This window comes from Narcine bancroftii, chromosome 13 (genome assembly GCF_036971445.1).
Source record: "Narcine bancroftii isolate sNarBan1 chromosome 13, sNarBan1.hap1, whole genome shotgun sequence".
NCBI classification, from domain to species: domain Eukaryota; kingdom Metazoa; phylum Chordata; class Chondrichthyes; order Torpediniformes; family Narcinidae; genus Narcine; species Narcine bancroftii.
The window spans coordinates 58079267-58100978 of NC_091481.1; the positions used below are offsets into that span (position 1 = coordinate 58079267).

At 45.4% G+C, this 21712-nt stretch overlaps 1 protein-coding gene across 2 annotated transcripts; it reads left to right on the forward strand.

Moving 5' to 3' along the window:
• The first annotated feature begins 515 nt into the window (after positions 1 to 515).
• Positions 516 to 21471, forward strand: LOC138748400 (28 kDa heat- and acid-stable phosphoprotein-like). Of its 2 annotated transcripts, none has more exons than XM_069908523.1 (6): positions 516 to 696; positions 9956 to 10038; positions 11394 to 11471; positions 15016 to 15140; positions 19374 to 19525; positions 20548 to 21471. In XM_069908523.1, exons 1-6 carry the CDS (start codon positions 684 to 686, stop codon positions 20565 to 20567), a joined length of 471 nt encoding a protein of 156 aa, XP_069764624.1. In that variant the 5' UTR covers positions 516 to 683; the 3' UTR covers positions 20568 to 21471. The 2 variants fall into 2 exon arrangements, with proteins under 2 accessions (XP_069764624.1, XP_069764625.1); XM_069908524.1 differs by lacking the exon at positions 516 to 696 and adding an exon at positions 3893 to 3932.
• Positions 21472 to 21712: the final 241 nt, after the last annotated feature.

A 21712-nucleotide genomic window follows, 5' to 3' on the forward strand; every position in this document is an offset into this window, starting at 1 on the left:
CTCGCTATTGTAGCAGACAAAGCCAAGATGCTCAACGAAGTGATCTCCCAGTCTGCGCCCAGTCTCTCCGATGTAGATGAGACCATAGTGGGGGCACCAAACTCCCTGCAGAATCACAAGTGAGGTGTTGCTTCCCTTGGAAGGACTGTTTGGGGCCCGTGCGTGGTGGTGTGGGCGCAAGCATCTCCTGGCGGTCACGGGGGAAGGTGGCGAGGGGGCAATTGGTCCCTGCGGAAGGCGGTAGAAGTGGTGGGATCATGTAGTCAATGGCGGAGGAGGATGGGTTGGATGTGGTAGGGGAGGACGAGGTGACAGGGGCCAGGGCAATGGAAGAGGTGAGGGTGAGTTGAAAGTGGAGGGGAAGCCACGTGGTTTGAAGCTGGCCAGGACATTGACAGGGTCACCGTACCACGTGGTCAGCAACCCCTCAGCAGCGATTGGTTGACAGGGATCTATCAATCAAGCAGCTCCCGCTCACTCCACTGGACAACACGCGGGGAGGCGGTTCCGGATGCTGCTCGCTGTCGCCGATTGGGCGCCAGTGGAGGAATGACGTAAGCGGCGCCGCGATAGGCTGAGTGGGCCGTCAGTCAGAGTGTTGAGCGGAAGTGTCATCACCCGGTGGTGGCGGCCGATTGTGAAGCGGGGAGAGAGTAGCTGTCGGGCCGCGGCCGAGCGCCGAGATGCCGCGGGGAGGTGAGCGTCAGCCGGCACGCCAGGCCACCGTGAGGCGGGGAGGCTTTCATCCGCGTCCCGATCGGCCTCTCCATTGGGACCCAAGCCAGGGAGCTGGGCCCTGGGGAAGGGGAGGGGAGGGGAGAGGGGAGGGGAGAGGAGGGGAGAGGAGAGGGGAGAGGAGGGGGGAGGGGGAGGGGAGAGGAGGGGGGAGGGGAGAGGAGGGGGGGGAGGGGAGGAGAGGGGAGGAGGAGAGGAGAGGGGAGAGGAGAGGAGAGGAGGGGGAGGGGAGAGGAGAGGAGAGGGGAGAGGAGGGGGGAGGGGAGAGGAGGGGGGGGAGAGGGGCGAGGAGAGGGGGAGGGGAGAGGAGAGGAGGAGGGGGGAGGTTTAGATTGGAGAAGGGGAGCGTGGGGCAGTGGAGGGAGTCGAAAGAGAGGGGGTCGAGGGTGAGGTGGGGGGTGAGGTTGGGAAGAAGGAGGGCATGGGGAGGGGGTGAGGGAGAGGGAAGGAGCATGGGGTGGGGAGGGGGTGAGGGTGGGGAGGTGGTGGGGGCATGGGGAGAGGTGGTGGGGGCATGGGGAGAGGTGGTGGGGGCATGGGGAGAGGTGGTGGGGGCATGGGGAGAGGTGGTGGGTGATTGGGAAGGGGGGAAGGGGCAGAGGGGGTGGGGGAAGGAAGGGGGAGGGGAGGGGCATGGGGTGAGGCTGGAGGAAGGGGGCAGAGGTGGTGGGGAGGTAGGGGAAGGTGGCGAAGGGAGGAGGAAGGGTTGGTGGGGTAGGAGGTGAAATGGGGCTGCATGGGAGGGGGAGAAGAGTGAGGGGGAGGGAGGATGGTGGGGAAGAGAGAAAGGGGTGTGTGCATGAGAAAAAGACCAAGTTTGTCCCATTTTCCTCCTTTTGTCTTAATCCCCTTTGCCCTTCCTGTCTATGGTCCAAACGTCTGGTGAACATTCCCATTGCCAAGCTTCGACTCCTTCCTCTCGCAGCTTATTCTATATATCCTGTTGTCTCCTTTGGTCTCTTTTAAATCTTCTCCCCTTAAATCCATTCCCTCTAGTTCTAGATTTCCTTGCCTGGAAAAAACTTCTTTGAATCTTCACCTTGTCTATTCCCCTCGTGATTTCTTATTCCTCTCTAGCAGGTCTCCCTTAGCCTCCTAGGGAGAAAAGTCCCAGCCTCTCCTTGTAAATCAAACATTCCTATCCTGGCATCATGCTCGTGAATCTTCATTCTCTGTTCCAGCTTAACGATGTTCTTCCTTTAGCTGCTTAACCTAAACTGCGCTCGATACAGGTAAACCCTGTTTTACGTGATTAGTTCGTCCCAATTTTTACTTGCGTAAGACAAATTCGTGTTGTGATTAATAGAATCAATGGTAATAATTTGTGTCGTTTAAATTAATTGCTTTTCTTTTCCTTTTAATATCAATGTCAGATTCTTTTCCACATTTTCTTCTATCTGTATTTAGTAGGAGGCACATCCTGAGTCTGATGGTCATTTGTGCTTATTTTATGTAGGGCTGTTCACACTATCTACTTGTAACTCGAGTTTTCCAGAAATTTCCTGAGCGATCTCGCAGTAACTGAATAATTACATGCGTAAAACAGGAAATGGTCACAGTTTCCCAAATCGCGGTAACTGAATTTCACGTTCCTCACGTTGATTGAAGTGGCATATGGCGGGGTTTGCCAGCACTCCAAATGCACACTCACCGTCTTGTGCAGTTGTACATGGTGTTACTGTACTCTGAAGGAGAGAAGTGTGAGAGAACCTCATAGAACTTCTTTTGGAGCGGGAGCAAACTTCAGCTGCTTTCAGGTGCATTCTCCGCCAAGAATGCGCCTGCAAAAGCAGATGCAGAGCTTTGGAATCGTCGTTCAGGTGGCAGCCCTGAAAGCGCTGAGCTGGCCACCTGAAAGGGACAGCTGCTTGGGAGGTGCCTTGGAGCGCACTCCAGCTCCTGTTCTCTGTAGCTGTACTCCTGCTGCATTCAGGTGCCGGGGGGGGGGATTTCAGTGCTCTGGCGATGATCCCTCCCGGAGGAGGGTTAGAAAGTGCGCCTCCTGCTCTTTCAGGTGGGTACCCCAAGAGACTCATAGGGGTAGAATATGCAGCTTTACATTGGGGTATTCTGACCACCTGAAAGAACCTTTTGATGCATCACTTCACGCAAGGTTGCAGTGAGCAGTAACCTTGAGAAACAAAGCTCCCTCCAACGGGATCTACCGCCAAGCCCCTTCTCCCTCCCCTCTCTGCTTTACGGCAGGATCGCGCTCTCCCCACCTCTTCCCTTCTCACCAGTTGCCAGAGGTGCTACACTTGTTCCCACAACTCCTCTGTCACCTCCACTCTGGCCCCCACGTTGTCCTTCCGAGTGAAACAACACTTAACCCTGTGAATCTACTGCGTCTGGGTGCTCCACTACATTAGGGAAACTGGATATCAGCCCTTTTCTTTCTGCCCGCACCAGTTTCAGCAACTTCCTGCTACCACCTGTAAACTGGAGGACCAACACTGAATATTCCATCTGAGCCCATACCTGGATGGGATTAACATTTACTAGTCTTCTCCTCATCACTCTCCCTCTCTTCATTCTTCTGTCTTTCCCCCAGCTCTCCACCCCCTTCCTCTCCATTCACAGAGCCAACCATTTGCCAACGGTGTGTGCCCTCCCTCTTATCCACGTTATCGCCTGCCTTTGGGACTGTGCCCCTTCCCCACCATTTTGTTCAGGGGCCTGCCGACATTTTGCTTTTACCTGGATGAAGGGCTGAAGCCTGAAACGTTGGCTCTGTATCTTTATCTTTGCTCTGTAAAGGGCATGGTTTGACCTGCTGAATTTCTCCCACATTGTTTTTTACTACAATCAGGTTGTCTGCAAACTTTAGTGGGTTTTACTACCTCAGCTCCTTTCTCTTCCACCAGTATCCACCTATCGCCCTACAACCTGTGCTCCTTTCACCCCCTCCACTCTTGATTCAGTCAGTTGTCTGATTTTTTTGGTGGGGTGAAGAGCTAAAAGGCTAAAGCTATCAACAGCCTTTTGCTTTCCATGGCTATTGCATGACCTGCTGAGTTCCTCCAGGTCACTGTGTGTATTGTACTAGTTCCCCAGCATGTGCAGACTCTTGCGTTTACCTCCATGTACAGTTATTAAGGGATTGTGAATGCATAAAAGGACTTGGGTGTCACAGTTAAGTCAATTGGGTGTAATTGGGCAGCGGGGACCCTTGGGACAAAAGGACCTGTTGCTGTGATGTATGTCTAAAATTTAAAAATTAAAAAGATGTTTCCATTCATTGCGAGAGGTTTTGAGGAAAGAAATATAGTGTTTATTGTTGTATCTCGTGTTGCTGAGAACCCTGTATTTTGTACCCAAAAGAATACATTTGCCACTGGACCTGATTGTGTTCACTTGAGGGAACCATGCAAATTTCTGATGTGCTAGATATGAGAAAGGAAGAGTGGAGGACATGATCTGATGATCAGATTTTTGAAGTTATAGAGAATGTGCTTGGTGGAAATGTCTTTATAGAGGAAAATTAAATGGAGGGGGGGGGGGTTGTACCTGTGAAGTTGCTTTTAAAATTTCTAACATTTGAATGGATTGAACATTTCTGCCCCACCAATTGACAACAAGGTAAGATTTCTCCTTTCCTTCCCCTGGCTGGGTTCACTGCTGATCTGTGGGCGGTACCACATATGGTTCATTTTACAAGGATCCTGGCTAATTTGCTTCACTGTTAGCCCAAGGACAGCTGATCTCATTTTCTTGTTATTTTCCCTAGCTTTTCTGAATTGAGTCTTGGGACAAAAATACCAACTTGAATTGGTTCCTTCAAAGGTTAAAGAACGCTACGGCGAGCATCTTGATTGGCATTCAGTGAGAGGTTTGAGACTAGCTGTTTAGGGCGAGAATCTCAAAGGCGTTGAAATCTCTACCCTTGGTGGCTGTGGAGGCACAGTCATTGCTCACTCAAAACTGATCGAGATTTAATTTTTTTTACCCGTCCATTAACCCAGAAGCCCTGTATGTTTTTAAACTTCTGGCTATGAAAAGAATTGAGAAATATGGAGACAAATTCTGAAAAAGGTGCAGACACAGAATTTAAATGCCCCATACAGCAGTCTGTATATTAGTGAGAATTTATTTCCCATGCCAGGCATTAAAAGCGCAGCGAGCAATGCTGATATCTTTTGACACATTTGTCTCGATGCATTCTGCACAATATCTAAGATAGTGATTTTATTTTTGCTTGCATTCTGTTCCAGCCTTTTGGAAATGACATTTTTGCATTGTTGCCTTTATGCTTCATTCTTTAGCTTTCCCATTTAGTGCATGGAGGGCAGACAAGCTTTCCCATTTAGTGCATGGAGGGCAGACAAGCTTTCCCATTTAGTGCATGGAGGGCAGAAAAGCTTTCCCATTTAATGCATGGAGGGCAGACAAGCTTTCCCATTTAATGCATGGAGGGCAGACAAGCTTTCCCATTTAGTGCATGGAGGGCAGACAAGCTTTCCCATTTAGTGCATGGAGGGCAGACAAGCTTTCCCATTTAGTGCATGGAGGGCAGACAAGCTTTCCCATTTAGTGCATGGCGGGCAGACAAGCTTTCCCATTTAGTGCATGGAGGGCAGACAAGCTTTCCCATTTAGTGCATGGAGGGCAGACAAGCTTTCCCATTTAGTGCATGGAGGGCAGACAAGCTTTCCCATTTGGTGCATGGAGGGCAGACAAGCTTTCCCATTTAGTGCATGGAGGGCAGACAAGCTTTCCCATTTAGTGCATGGAGGGCAGACAAGCTTTCCCATTTAGTGCATGGAGGGCAGACAAGCTTTCCCATTTAGTGCATGGAGGGCAGACAAGCTTTCCCATTTAGTGCATGGAGGGCAGACAAGCTTTCCCATTTAGTGCATGGAGGGCAGACAAGCTTTCCCATTTAGTGCATGGAGGGCAGAAAAGCTTTCCCGTTTAGTGCATGGAGGGCAGACAAGCTTTCCCATTTAATGCATGGAGGGCAGACAAGCTTTCCCATTTAGTGCATGGAGGGCAGACAAGCTTTCCCATTTAGTGCATGGAGGGCAGACAAACTTTCCCATTTAGTGCATGGAGGGCAGACAAGCTTTCCCATTTAGTGCATGGCGGGCAGACAAGCTTTCCCATTTAGTGCATGGAGGGCAGACAAGCTTTCCCATTTAGTGCATGGAGGGCAGACAAGCTTTCCCATTTAGTGCATGGAGGGCAGACAAGCTTTCCCATTTGGTGCATGGAGGGCAGACAAGCTTTCCCATTTAGTGCATGGAGGGCAGACAAGCTTTCCCATTTAGTGCATGGAGGGCAGACAAGCTTTCCCATTTAGTGCATGGAGGGCAGACAAGCTTTCCCATTTAGTGCATGGAGGGCAGACAAGCTTTCCCATTTAGTGCATGGAGGGCAGAAAAGCTTTCCCATTTAGTGCATGGAGGGCAGACAAGCTTTCCCATTTAATGCATGGAGGGCAGACAAGCTTTCCCATTTAATGCATGGAGGGCAGACAAGCTTTCCCATTTAGTGCATGGAGGGCAGACAAGCTTTCCCATTTAGTGCATGGAGGGCAGAAAAGCTTTCCCATTTAGTGCATGGAGGGCAGAAAAGCTTTCCCATTTAGTGCATGGAGGGCAGACAAGCTTTCCCATTTAATGCATGGAGGGCAGACAAGCTTTCCCATTTAGTGCATGGAGGGCAGACAAGCTTTCCCATTTAGTGCATGGAGGGCAGACAAGCTTTCCCATTTAGTGCATGGAGGGCAGACAAGCTTTCCCATTTAGTGCATGGAGGGCAGACAAGCTTTCCCATTTAGTGCATGGAGGGCAGACAAGCTTTCCCATTTAGTGCATGGAGGGCAGACAAGCTTTCCCATTTAGTGCATGGAGGGCAGACAAGCTTTCCCATTTAGTGCATGGAGGGCAGAAAAGCTTTCCCATTTAGTGCATGGAGGGCAGACAAGCTTTCCCATTTAGTGCATGGAGGGCAGACAAGCTTTCCCATTTAGTGTATGGAGGGCAGACAAGCTTTCCCATTTAGTGTATGGAGGGCAGACAAGCTTTCCCATTTAGTGTATGGAGGGCAGACAAGCTTTCCCATTTAGTGCATGGAGGGCAGACAAGCTTTCCCATTTAGTGCATGGAGGGCAGACAAGCTTTCCCATTTAGTGCATGGAGGGCAGACAAGCTTTCCCATTTAATGTATGGAGGGCAGACAAGCTTTCCCATTTAATGTATGGAGGGCAGACAAGCTTTCCCATTTAATGTATGGAGGGCAGACAAGCTTTCCCATTTAATGTATGGAGGGCAGACAAGCTTTCCCATTTAATGTATGGAGGGCAGACAAGCTTTCCCATTTAATGTATGGAGGGCAGACAAGCTTTCCCATTTAATGTATGGAGGGCAGACAACATTTTTTTGAGTCATCGGTGCTGAAGCCATTGTCATCCACATTGTTCTTGTATCGTTTTAATTCCATCTTGATTACCATTGTTTCCACATTCCTATCAGATCAGTTGTAAGACATCAAAGTCCGCAGACACTGATTGAAGTAAAATTCAATGCTGGAGAAAACTCAGCATGTCAAATAGTGTACTTTATATACCAAAGATAAAGATACATAACCAACGTTTCGGGCTTGAGCGCTTCAAGGCAAGTCAGAAGTAAAACGCAGAAGTCTGCAGACACTGGTTCAATTTCTTTTTAAAATGCTGGATTGAGGTACCTTAATGAAAGTCTCAAGTCTGAAATGTTGATGTATCTTTATCTTTGCTATATAAAGTACACTTGTTGACCTATCAGATTTTTTTGTTTTCTCCCTTTTCAAAATTTCATCAAAGCAATGTTCAAGCTTCCATATCACACATTAGCAGTCTTGAGTGGTCATTTTCTGCAATTCCTTTTGACCAGTCTTTTTTGGCTACGCCCCCACCCCTCTTAGGATTCTGCTCAATGTTTATAGGCTCCCCCCCTTCCCTATGAGGCAATCAGATTTGGTTGATTTCCTCCATGTTTCTCTCCAACCGACTTCATTAAAAATGTTTTACGATTTCAGTTCGTGGTCCCCCTTAAATGTTCTGTGGCCCTCACAGGCCCCTGATGAGAATGGCTGCTTTTGACCTTCACAGATTTGAGGCTGTGACCTCCATTTCTTCCTCCTCACACCCCAGCCAATAATGGTATACCAGTATAATCTTGTTAAATGGACTTTCTTAAATAGGGTTGGGTTTCGGGTTCCATATGGACCAGAACACATTAAAGACACGTTCTCATGAATCCCAAAATAGCCAAATCCACAATAAACATTAGATTTTGAATTGAATGAGACCTGTGTTTAAATAAGTGAGAGTAAAACATGAAAGTCTGCAGGTACAGTGATTGAAGTAAAAACACAATACTGGATAACCTCAGCTGGTCAAGCAGTGTATTTTGTGAAGGGAAGATAAAAATACATAACCAATGTTTCGGGCTTGAGCCCTTCATCAAGGTATGGACAAAATGTAGACAGGCACGCAAACTAAATGGTGGGGGGGAAAGCATGGTTTCACAGCCAGGAGGTAATGGGTGGATAAGGGAGGGAAGGCACACCAGCAAGCGGGGGGAGGGGGGATGGCTCTGTGAATGGAGAGGGAAGGGGGTGGTGAGCTAGAGGAATGGAGAAGAGAGGGAGAATGGGGAGTCGGGGAGCAGAAACTGGAGAAGTCGATCTTAATGCCATCTGGTTGAAGTGTCCAGACAGAAAATCAAGTGTTGTTCCTCCAATGTATGGGTGGTCTTGGTGAAATAGCTTGAGACCATGGATAGACGCATCATCATGTCACGGAATTGAAGTGGTTGGCCACTGGGAGATCCCTGTCATTGATGCGGACGGAACAAATGAGGTCAAACAGTGTACATAGCAAAGATAAAGATTCAAAACCAATGTTTTGAGTTTGAGCCCTTCAAGGTATGAACAAAATAGGCAGGCAACCGAACAAAATGGTTGCGGGGGGGGAGGAGAGAGAGAGAGATAATATGGGACTTTATATTAAAGTAAAACTTTCAATAGAGCAACCAAGTACGAGGCAAAGGAGAGAATTAGGATATAAAAATGAAAAGTATTCAACAGAATGAAACTGTTGCTAAAGTTGAGATGTTATCTCCTGGACCACGAATTTGTTTTCGTGTCTGGTTGGAGGTTTTGGCTGCCAAACTGCTTCATCTCCACAGAAGGGTTTCAGGCAGGATGAGATCATGAGATAAATTGGGCTTTTGAGTTCACTGTCCAGAGGTTTGCTTTCCACGGGCATTCACACTGTGCCATCAAGGTTAGAATCCCTTGTTACGTCCTGACCCGGAAATAAAAGAGGAGGCATATCTTCAACAGTAGAGAAGCCATCTGGGCTACTATGTCTGCTACTGGAAATAGTGAGGTGAAGCAGAACGTAATGAATGGAGAGGAGTTTATAAAATCGTGAGGGGCATGGATAAAGTGAATGGTGAGTATTTTTCCTAGGATAGATATTTCTAGAACTTGAAATATGTGGGGATATATTTAAGTGTGGTCTGAGGGACCACACTTTCAAGTAGTCTGGAGTGCGCGGTCAGAGAAAACTAGAAGTGGGTGTAATTTTTGACGTTTCGGATACAATGAAGCCCCCTGGTATCTGGCACCTATGGGGATTGATAGATGCCAGATGAGTGTATTTTCTGGTTAACATGCTTTTTACAGCGTCTAACTCACCTGCATTAAGAATAAGCAATTTAAAAGACAAAAAATACGGTATTACTTACACTGAACAAAAACTTCACTTGCATGAATGTATAAACTGTACTTCATTTTCAGTCGCATTCTTTGGAAAAAATTTAACTGTCGCTGCATCTGCAGGTACCTTCCTTTCTGTGGATAGAATGAATAGGTTCACATTTTTTTTGTATCGTTTGATGATTCTGTAGAGTATCCTAATGTTTTACATTGTTGAAACATGGATGATACTGTGGTGAAGCACGAATGCCCGTCGCATTCACAATGTTGAATTATTTAAATGCCTCGGGTTACTGAAAGTGTGGCAGAAGATGTGGCCAAATCTTGGCTTGTTTCCAGAAGAGGGAAGCCTTTATTGCTGTTTGAGTGAATGTTGAGCACTTGTCCCACTCGTTTGGAAACTTCTGGTGTTAAGCCCTGAAAACCCCCTCACTTGGAATCTTCCTGACATGCCATCCATCCAAGCAACTAGATGAAGATCGAATAAAAACATTTTTCCCCTTCACTTTTCTAGGTAAACGAGGTCACAAGGGAAGGGCGAAGCAATTTACAAACCCAGATGAGATCGATGCTCAGATGAAAGCTGAGAAGGAAAAGGCAAGTGAAGATGGATATTAACTTTCCTTTCTCATGTCGTCACAACTCGTCCATGGTGCATTTTTAACCTGGGGTGGCACGCTTGGCGTGGCGGTTAGCACCACGCCTTTATAGCGTCAGCAATCGGGACTGGACTGGTGTTTTTAAGGAGTTCGTACATTCTCCCTGTGTCTGCATGAGTTTTCTCAGGGGGCTCCAGTTTCCTCCCACTGTTCAAAATGTACCTGGGGAATAGGTTAATGGGGTGCAAGGACTCGTGGGCTGAAATGACATACATACACACTGTGCTGTAGGACTTAAAAATTAAGCAAACAAACAATAAAATGACTGGATGGCATCAACTTTGACTTCTTTGGTCCTCATCTATCCCCTATTTCTCCAGCTCTCTCTCTTACCTCTCTCCTCCCTTCCAGCTTTGCATTCAGAGCCAACCCTCCCCTGATCAATTCTCATGAGTATATCAGAACACGTGGCAAATTAAGTGTAACCGAAGGCCGCCAAGTTTTCAACAAATAAGTAGCAAGAGTTTTGGGAATCTTAGGATGGGAAGTTTGTGTACATTCAAAGCTTCCTGTAGCTAGATTGTGGAGGAGCACATCAGAAATACTTGTGGTGGAGAAGTGGTATTGAATTCCAAGTGGAGGACAAGGCTCTGGTACAGTAAGTTGAGGTCGGGAATTGATGTGTGATCCATTGAGTTTGATACGGGTCTTTTTTTTCTGGGACCTGGTTTCAAATCTACTCCAGATATTTGAAACAAAACTTCCCTTTTTCTGGATTCCACTGGGAAGTACAGTGGAAAGTCTCCCTGTTTTGGGTGCCTGCTCTGTATAGAGAGTTATAGTCAAAAATCCCTGTTATCTGGAATTAAAGTAACCAACATAAAAAAAGATTAAAAAAAAAATACAGACGTTTAAAATTGGCACCCCTCACACTCAGCTTGCCAATCATGCAACATGCATTCTCGAGCAACTGGCAAATACATTTATCCAATGCCTACCAATCCCCATAGGTGTCGGATACTGTAGTTTTGAATTTGGAGTTGATGCACCTTTAATTGGCACAAGGAAACATGCTGATGGACCTGACCAGGAAGTGTTTTGACCGTTCTGTTTACTTTTAATGAATTTCTAGTCCTACATTTGATGGTTGAGAAACTGGGTACTGAAAAAGCTACTTGTATTCTTTCAATAAATTCTGGTTTTGATCACATTTGAATGAGTATGGCTTTGCACCCTGGTGTTAGAAAATTTTGGTTTTAAGACGACTGTATTCGGAAACCAAAGGTATTTTTGTGGATGTACCTGAATGATTTTAATTAACTGAGATAATGAGTTTATCTTTTAAAATCCTAGGCCAAAGACCTGCCTGAAAATGCAGACGATGCTAATGACGACACTGATACTGACGACAGCAGTGAAGATGACTCTGAGGTGGGTACCCTTGGTTATGGAAATCCCAATGGGGTTTTTTTTCCTCTCTGCTCTACAGAATAGAAGTGTAGATAGTAAATGCGCGTAGGCTTTTTCTTCTGAGGTTGAGTGAGATGCAAACTAGAGGATGTGGGCAAGGAGTGAAGGGGGAGAGGTTTAAGGAGACCTTTGCATTGAGCGGTGGGAGTGTGGAACGAGCTGCCAGCTGAAGTGGCGAATGCAGGCTCAATTTTAACATTTAAGGGAAAATGATGACCAGTTCATGGATGCGAGGAGTGTGGACTGGGTGCAGGTCAGTGGGGTGAGGCAGAATAATAGCTTGGTGCAGATGAGATGGGCTGAATGGCCTGTTCTGTGCTGTAATGTTTTATTGGAGATGAAATTTATTAAAGGCTTTGCTTAAAATGTTCCTTGCAATAGGCCTCATCAGATATATTTGCCTTTGCTTCAAAACTGTTATTCCTGGAGATTACTTGCATTGGTCTATCCAGACAAAAAACACCCTATCCAGATTCTGTTTGGTTTTAATTTGTGCCTCCCAACATTTATTTCCCAAGTATTTTGACTCAACTGATTTATTTCCAGCAAGGGAATTAGAAACGGGTGTGCTTTCTCCGTTTTCCCGTTTCTAATGCTAAATTTAAATTAAATTTAGACATACAGCATGGTAGCAGGTCATTTTGGCCCATAAGCCTTGTCGCTTAATTTACACCCAATTAACCTGCACGCCCGGTACATTTCAAATGGTGGGAGGAAAACGGAGCCCCCGGGGAAAACCCATGCAGATGCAGGGAGACTGTACAAACTCCTTACAGAGAGCACTGGATTTGAACCCCAGTCCCGATCGCTGGCGCTGTAAAGGCGTTGTACTAACTGCTCTGCCAGCCATGCCCACGAAGGGTTTTGGGGTTCATTGACCAGATAGGGACTATTTCTCTTGTTGGTATCCTGCGTACAATCCAAGTTCTCCTGAGTGTGCCCTTTAGTTGTCGAGTGGCTCAGATATTTTCCTATTATGGCCCTTCCTATCAGGTATCCTTTGAACAAATTGGTTTAATTTGAGGGCTCCTTATGGACATTGGCAGTCCTCCCCAAGATGCCATTCCTACTTCATGTGATGAAAGCTGGGAAAGATGTTTGCATTTCCTAGTTTCTTGTTCATTATTTTCAAAACTTGCTAAAAATCTGTCCAGCCACTGAAGTACTTTTTATAACAGTCAATTTGAGTTTTGGAAGCTCCTGCAAATAGAAGTGTGATAGATGACCAGTTAATGTTGATCGATGCGTGTGTACTAGGAGTGGAGAAAACTTCCCCTACTTTTTGAAATACACAGTAAAACCCCTGTATCTGGAATTCAAGCAACTGGCAAAAAAAAAATTAAAAAATTAAAATAAATGGTAAAAATACGCATGTTTAAAATTGTAAATGTTCTCTGAAGTAACACATGAACCTTTGGTGAAGATGGGAGCCAGTATTCAGCCAGCGGAGGGAGAGTTGGTCAGGCTTTGCTCGTAGCAGCTGTTTGAATAAAGTTGTGTGAACGGCATCGCCCAGGATGAAGAACTGGTTGATGCTGCTCGCTGTTGGGGCAACTTTCTTAATGTGTCTCCTTATCCCCGCTTGGTAAGAGGTCTGTAAACTTGTGGGGGTGGGGGGATTAATTATTTATAATGCTATTTCTTTCGGGCGGTTCTGTGAAGGGGGTGGAACTGGCAGATGCAGCGACGGTTAAATGTTTTTTTAAAAAGTTACTAAAAATCAAGTAACATGCTTTTAAGCTTTATATTCTTATAAGTGAAGTTTGTTCAGTGTAAGTACACCTTTAAACTATTTGCTTAGGTGTATTGATTAGACATTGTCAGAGAAATTCTCAAGCAATCAGAAGATGCCCCTATCTGGTTTCTACCAATCCCCATAGGTGCTGGGGATTGTACTGTAACTACATGGGATCTTCCATCTTTGGCTTGGCTTCGCGGACGAAGATTTATGGAGGGGGTAAAAAGTCCACGTCAGCTGCAGGCTCGTTTGTGGCTGACAAGTCCGATGCGGGACAGGCAGACACGATTGCAGCGGTTGCAAGGGAAAATTGGTTGGTTGGGGTTGGGTGTTGGGTTTTTCCTCCTTTGCCTTTTGTCAGTGAGGTGGGCTCTGCGGTCTTCTTCAAAGGAGGTTGCTGCCCGCCAAACTGTGAGGCGCCAAGATGCACGGTTTGAGGCGTTATCAGCCCACTGGCGGTGGTCAATGTGGCAGGCACCAAGAGATTTCTTGGATCTTCCATATTGACAAGCTAAAGCCTCAATGCCCTCTTAACATCTGATCGATGAGCCTAGTACCTCCAGTGTTCAATACTGGACTGGGACAGGAGCTTCTGTTCTTTTTTCTTGCATGCAAATTGAGGAGTGGGACTTGAGCCTTGAAATTTCTGACTCTTGACGTAAGAACGTGAGCATTCAGGCCAAAGGAAATTGTGCAAATAGAAGATGGGTGCCTGTCAAAAACCAGTGAGCCATTTAGATCAGCCATTCTCAATGGGGATGTCCCCCTCCCCACCAGGGCCCAAGGCACGATGGACTGAAATTGTAAAAGATTTTTTTAAATGTACCAACTAAACATGGCTGCTTTAAACTTAAAGCAGAGTTCTTTTTAAAATGTTTTTATTGAGTTTAAGATGTAAATCCTGCATACAAAGTTTTCTAATAAAACAGATAATAGGTCATCTACATATCATAAATTAATATGAATGTAAATCGAAAACCTATCCATATTTGCTTGTATAACAATCTTTCTTTTAAAAGTAATTCTGGATAGAGAATAAGTAAGAGGATATTAGACAATCCCTTGATCGGAAAAAAGGGTAAATTCTGTCTAATGGTATAATCTATGACAACCATATTAAACCCATATATAACAAGTTAATCTTTTTTAAAGGTAAAAAGGAAAAAAAAACTAAAATTAAATCGAATCTAACCCCTCCCTCTAATCAAAAAGGATGTCAATGTTGTCCAAAGGGGGCCAGGGTCAAATAAAGGTTGAGAGTGGCTGAATTGGATGATGACTGATATCTGAATAGACCAATGCGGGGCAAGTAATCTCCAGGGTTAATATTGTACACCTTAAATATCCAAACTCATTCCAAGTTTCACACACCACTTGTACTCTACACAGTTTCAACCATCCCAGCCATGTTTATGTAGCTCCCCTTCAAGTGCATCTGCTTTCGCTGTCAATCAGCTGCCCATCGAAGCGCTTCACATTCTATTTTGGTGTGTAATTTAATTAATACCTACTAGAGCATTGGATGGCAAGCTGGAGCCCTACAGTTGTTCCTGTGTCTGTTAGAGTTGGCTTGTAATTCCACTTGCTGTCACAAAATCTTCTTCTAATTCTTGAAGGGAGTTATTATTTGTATAAACATCCAAAGGAAAGTGTGTGTTAATATTAAAGGGCAGGAAATATTGGCTGTTCTTGACCTCTGCTTCTTATAATTGTCTCAGTAGATTTGATTAAAAACTGATAAAGATCTGGATTTGTTTTCACTTTCAGCCCAAGAAGAAAGGCGTGGAAGGCCTAATAGAAATTGAGAACCCGAACAGGATAGTACAGAAAAATAAGAAAATAACTGAGGTGGAACTCAACCCACGTAACCGCGAGCTCTCCAGGCGAGAAAGGTGAGACACAGAAGGTGTAAAGTCTGCAGATGCTGAGGTCGAGTGCAATGCACAAATGTGCTGGGGAAGCTCAGTAGGTCAGAATTTGTAATGAACGTGTCATGAAAATTGTTGTTTTGCAGTGCATCTCGAAAATAAATAGTGCAAGAAAATAGGAGCCTGAGGTAGCATCTGTAGTTCATTGTCCATTCAGAAATCTGACAGAGGGAAAGAAGCTGTCCTTGTGCCGCTGAGTGCTCATCTTAAGGCTCATGTACCCTTTTCCCAATGATAGCAACGTGAAGAGGGCATGGCCTGGGTGGTGGGTTTCCTTGAGTATACAAGCAGCTTTCTTAAGACACCACCTCTTGAGAATGTCCATGATGGAGTGAAGACAGGACCCAGTGATGTCGCTGGCTGAGTTAAGAATTTATTTTTCCTGTCGTGTGGCAGTGGTGTCTCCATACCACACAGTGATGCAACCAGACAAGATGCTCTCCGCAGTACACCTGTAGACATTTGAGTCTTCTAGTGACATATCAAACCTCCTCAAGAAGTATAGCCACTGGTGAGCCTTTTTCATGATTGGATCAACATGGAGGCCCCAGGATAGATCCTTAGAGATGTTGACACCCAGGAATTTGAAGTTCTGATCCCTCGATGAGGACTTGATCGTGCATTCCTGATTCCCTTGTCAAGTCCACAATCACTTCCTTTTTTTGCTAACGTTGAGTGAATGTTGTGACACCACTCAACTAGCTGATCTGTCTCCCTAATGGACACAAGAACATAAGAAATAGGAGTCGTCCATCTGGCCCGTTGAGCCTGCTCTGCCATTCAATGGGTTCATGGCTGATCTGATGATAGATTCATCCCCACCTACCTCCCTTTTCCCCATATTCCTTAAATTCCCTTACTATGTAAAAATCAACCCAACCTTGTCTTAAATATATTCATTGAGGTCGCCTCCACTGCTTCAATGGGCAATGAATTCCGGATACACCACCCTCTGAGAAAAGCAGTTCCTCTTCATCTCTGTCCTAAATCGACTACCCTGAATTTTGAGGCTATGTCCCCTAGTTCTGGTCTCTCCCACCAAAGGGAACAACTTGCGTATAATTTTCATAATTTTGTTTCTACATTTCCCTATCATTCTTCTAAATTCTAGTGAGTACCAAATGACTCAATCACTCCTCATAGACTAACCCCTTCGTCTTTGGATTCAACCTGGTGAACCTCCTCCTCACCGCCTCCAAAGCCAGTACATCCTTCCTCAAGCAAGAAGGCCAGGACTGCACGTAGTACCCCAGATGCAGCCTCACCAGTACCTTATACAGTTGCAGCATAACCTCCCTGCTCCTAAATTCAATCCCTCTAGCAATGAATGCCATTTGTCTTGATAGCCAGCTGCACCAGCAGACCAGCCTTCTGCGATTCATGCACAAGCACTCCCAAGTCCTTCTGCACAGCAGCAGGCTGCAATTTTGCCATTTAAATAGTATTCTGATCTTCCATTTTTCCTTCCAAAGTGGATAACCTCACATTTGCCATGTACTTCATCTGCCAGGACTCTTGCCCACTCACAACCTGTCTATATCTCTGCAGATTCTCCATTTCCTCTGCACCATTCGCTTTTCCACTTAATTTAGTGCCATCAGCAAATTTAGATACACTACACTGATTGTCAATGAATCTCTTCCAGATTGTTTATATGCATTGCCAACCAGAAAAACATCCCTCTACCCCAACTCTGTTTTCTATTGGTTAACCAATCCCCTATCCACGCGAATACATCACCCCAACTCTACGCATCTTTCTGTATAATTCTTTTATGTGGCACATTATCAAATGCCGTCTGGAAATCCAGATAAACAATGTCCATCTGCACCCCTCTTCAGTGCTCCTTATATCATCAGATCTCAGAAAAATTGTCAAACAGGGCCTCCTTTTGCTGAATTCATGCTGTGTCTGCCTGATGGATCTATTTTGCTGCCCCAGATTCCTCACTATTTGTTCTTTAATTCATTCATTTTCCCAACTACAGATGTTAAAATAACTGGCCTAACGTTCCCTGCCTTTTGCCTATATTTTCTTTTGAATAGCGGCGTGACATTTGCCGTCTTCCAATCCATTGGGGCCTGCCCAGAGAATTTTGGTATATTATCAAAGTCTCGCCTATGACTTCTGCCATTTCTTTCAGTACTGTGTGATGCATTCTATCAGGACATAGGGACTTATCTATCAAGCTTTCTGAGTACTATCTCTCTGGTGGTAGCTATGACATCCAGGTCCTCGCCTCCCATCGCATCCACAATATGCTCAACGTTTCCTCTACAATGAGGACTGACACAAAATAGTCATTGAAAAACAAGGGACCAACCTTCACTTTAGTCATCTTTTTGTGCTTTATATAATTATAAAAATTTTTTTTGTCTTTTTATAATTTGTGCTAATTTTTTTCTCACCTTCCCTCTCCTTATTGCTCACTTCATGGTTCTTTGTTGCTTTTTAAAGTTTTCCCAATCTTCTAGTCTTCCATGGCTCTTGGCAACTTAGTACACATTAGCTTTTAGTTTGACGCCTTTTCCTTAGTTATCCAGAGCTTCCTCATGGCTGTGTGATTCTGCCGACTACCATGGTGTAATCGGCAAATTTGTAGATAGCATTTGAATTGTTCCTGGCCACACGTTCATGGGTGTAGAGTGAGTGGAGCAATGGGCTAAGTATCAGTGAGGAGGAGATGTTGTTTCCGATTCGTACTGACTGGTCTGCCGATGAGGAAGTCAAGGATTCATTTGCGGGATTTAGTGGCGGGGGGGGGGGGGGGGGGCAGGTTTTGGAGCTTGTTGACCAGCACTCAGTTAATGATGGAGTTGAAGGCTGAGCTGTTGTCGATGGAGACAAAGCTTGGGCCCTTCATCCTTTACTACTTGTGGATGCTGAGTGACCTGCACATTTGGGTATTGCACAGAGAGAGGGAGAGCGCACCTCTACTGTCATGTTTAAAGCTTGGATTTGACTCGCTGAGCAACCCATTTTCCTTCAACATGAATGTACATCGTGTACCCACTAAAAACAATGTTCAACACCAATACCTGTGTGCCTAATGACTGGATGAACTAGACTGTTGTTTGATCCCTAACTCTCATAGTTTTTGTTCCAAAACTATTGTAGTCCTCTACTCTTTGCCTGACCTAGCCTGCAACTGAGGTGCTGTTTTACACTGGTATTTATACACTGGTATTTATGGGAGTTCCTGACCACCCATGTTTTTCTAAAAATTTGGCATCAAAAATTGCCTGTATTTTATTAGATACCAAGTTTGTACTCTCTGATCTTGACTACCATTGCAAATCACGTAGTCGTTTTGCTGTGTCTAGTATTTTTTTTTCTTTCCACTTACTGCCGCCCTGACTTTTCAGATGTCTTCACACCTGGCTGACACGAGCTCGATTCAACATTTTATTTGTTCCCATGAAGCAGTTTGGGGCATTTGCTTTGTTAAATATGTTAATGCAGCTTTCTTTTTTTTTAAAAACGCAACCATGTCTAGAAGGAAATGTATTTTTATTACATTTTAATTTTGAGATGCGGTGTAGTGACAGGCCCTTCTGACCCACGAACTCGTGCTGCCCAAGTAAACCCATGTGACAATTAACCTACTAACCCTGTATATCTTTGGAATGTGGAAGGAACCTGGAGCACTCAGGAAATTCACAGAGACATCAGAATGCGTATAATCTCTTTACATACAGCGCCAGATTCAAGCATGGAGTTGATGGCATTGTAATAGCAGTGTGCCAACTGCTCCACCAGTGGTTCTCCACCTTTTGCTTTCCATTCACATCCCACTTGATTAGTAAAGTATTTCTTAAGGTGGGATGTGAGTTGGAAGGGAAGGGTGAGAATTATTGCTCTAGACCCAACTGTTACTGAAATATTTTGCTTGAGAAAAATTGTCATTGACCCATTTCCTTTGGAGTTATGAAAACTGTGCACGAAACTAGTCAATTAGGTATGATTAAAACAATCCCTTAATAATCACAGAGCACCTATGGCATAGGGATTACTTAAAGTGGTATGTGAGTGAAAAGAAAAAGGTTGAGAACCTCTAGGCTACACTAACTGTGTTTATTCAATCACTTCTTTAAGACCAGCATTTAAAATGTGACACTGTTAAAACTCGATTTAACACAGACCTTGTTTAATTTGCATTGGCTTCTACTCATTTGCCCTGAAACGTGCGCGCCTCAGGGAAGAGATCGAGAAGCAGCAGGCACGAGAGCGGTATATGAAACTCCACCTCGAGGGGAAGACCGAGCAGGCGCGGGCTGACCTGGCGCGTCTTGCCATCATCCGTAAGCAGCGGGAAGATGCAGCTAAGAAGCGCGAAAGCGAGAAAAAAGGTTAGCGATGGGATTGAGCCATGGCTGAATCCTGTTCAATTTTCGAAGCTCTGATCACTGCCGTTTCTTAATTCTTTCCATCTACCTCTTCAAAACATAATCCTGAAGATCATTGCGTGACCTCCAAGTGTAAGCTAGGTCAGAGGTGCAAACTGGTGTCCGGTGTCTAAACAAATGATTGGACAAAATTTAAATATAGACATACAGCAGAGTAACGGGCCCTTTCGGCCCACGAGCCCTTGCTGCCCAATTGATACTGGGAGGAAACTCGCTCAGATTCAGGAATAACATGCCAACTCCTTACAGATAGCGCCAGATTTGAACCTGGGATGCTGTAACAGTGTTGTGCTAACTGTGCCACCGAGTTGGCTTGTTTGCACTCTTGGTTCCTGAATTTTGATCCATGAATCATGGACCTAGTAAGCCTAAAGGGACTGGGAAATAAACAAGTTTCAAAGGGAGCACAGGAACTGGGGCTCTCATGAGTGGGAAGGGAGAGGGGTCCCTGGTATATTAATACAGGTACACAATCCTTTATCCGGACATCTAAAATCCGGAATTTTTTTCCTGGTGCTGCAACAGCGAAGGGAGAGAGAGAGATACAGAAGCGCAACTAGGTTGGGGGGGGTGGGGGGGGAGAGACAGCACCACGACTTGGGTGGGCAAGGGGGAAGGAGACGGCAGCACGACTTGGGTGGGTGGGGAGGGAGGAGTGAGAGACGGCAATGCGACTCAGGCAGGCGAGGGGGGAGGGAGACGGCAGCGTGACTCAGGCGGGGTGGAGGACAGGGACAGCAGCGCAACTGGAAGGAGATGGATACGGCAGCACAATTCGGGCAGCTAGCTTTGGTTCTGAAATCCGAAATTCGGAACACACTCTCCCCCAAGGGTTCTGGGTAAAGGATTGTGTCCCTGTTGGAGAATGGGAATGAGCCAAATTGAAATTTTGAAAATTGGACAGCAGATGAGAGGCTTAAAGAATTGTTCACCATGCGCGATAACTCTTTGCTTTCCTTCTGCAGTGAAAGATGCAAAGGCCTAGCACCACGACTTCCCAACAAAATTGTCTGGTAACCTGGAAGGGACGTTCAGGCCATCTGCTCTTGCACAACTCGTCTCCCCACCACCACCCAACGCAAACAACAAAACAAAAAGAAAAACTACTCCTCGCCTCATCACACGCCTCGCCTGTATCTGGCGCACAGCCTGAGGGAGGTTCTGCGTTATCAATTTTTACTCTTCCAACCACCAAGAATAAACTGGTGTCTTTAAATCCAGCTGTGGATTCTCAGAAGCACCTTTCAGCGTTGTGTGCTTGAAGACTGAAAAGACGTGAATGTTTAAAAGTGTGCCGTGGTCTGCTGGCACTAGACATGGGTTCCAGTAGGGAATGTGCATATGGTTGCCCAGATATTGCTCAGTATAGCTGCAGGCCCCATGCGTGTTCCAGGGGTAAATAGTCCTCTTGTCTTGTTTGACCTGTTTAACAATTCATAACAATCGACTGTATATTCCAGGATTATATTTTGTTGGGGACAAATGTTTAGAATGGGTGGGGTGGAGGCAGACTGGGGGGTGGGGGTGGAATGCACATGAGGACAATTAAGTTGTATAGAGGATGACATAAAATGGCAACTCTCACTTCTGTTGCAGAAGCCAAGGGAATGTTGCTTTATTGCAAAGTATAAGTTGCTCTAGGTGACTGTAATCTGTATTAATTTCCTTGTTTCACCATTTCTTCAGACCCACTTGCTTTTATTTCCCCCTACTATCATGGTTTGCCTACCATACATTTTTGAGAGCTTTGGTTAATGGTGCTGCAAGCTGATGATAAAATCACCCAGCCAGGAAAGATCAGTATCTTGTATAAATCTAAGATTACCATCAGACCGTTAGGCTCTTCCCTTGGATGGTTAGAAATGTGCATTAAACTTAAGTCACAACCACCTTGTATACTTTTTTGGTATGCTTGCTTTCAATTGCAGCTTTGTCCATAGGAGTCGGTGTGTGAGAGAAGCAAATCGCAGTGGTTAATTCTGATGGAAAGCCGAAGTAGAAACCACTTACACATTCCCAGGTTGCGTCTCTACCACTGGTCTGTGTTGGTGGGGTTGAGGCGGAGGAATAGGAGATAGGATTGTAGCAGGGGAAAAAAATAGATATTTTCCTCCTGATTGGCACTGCTTG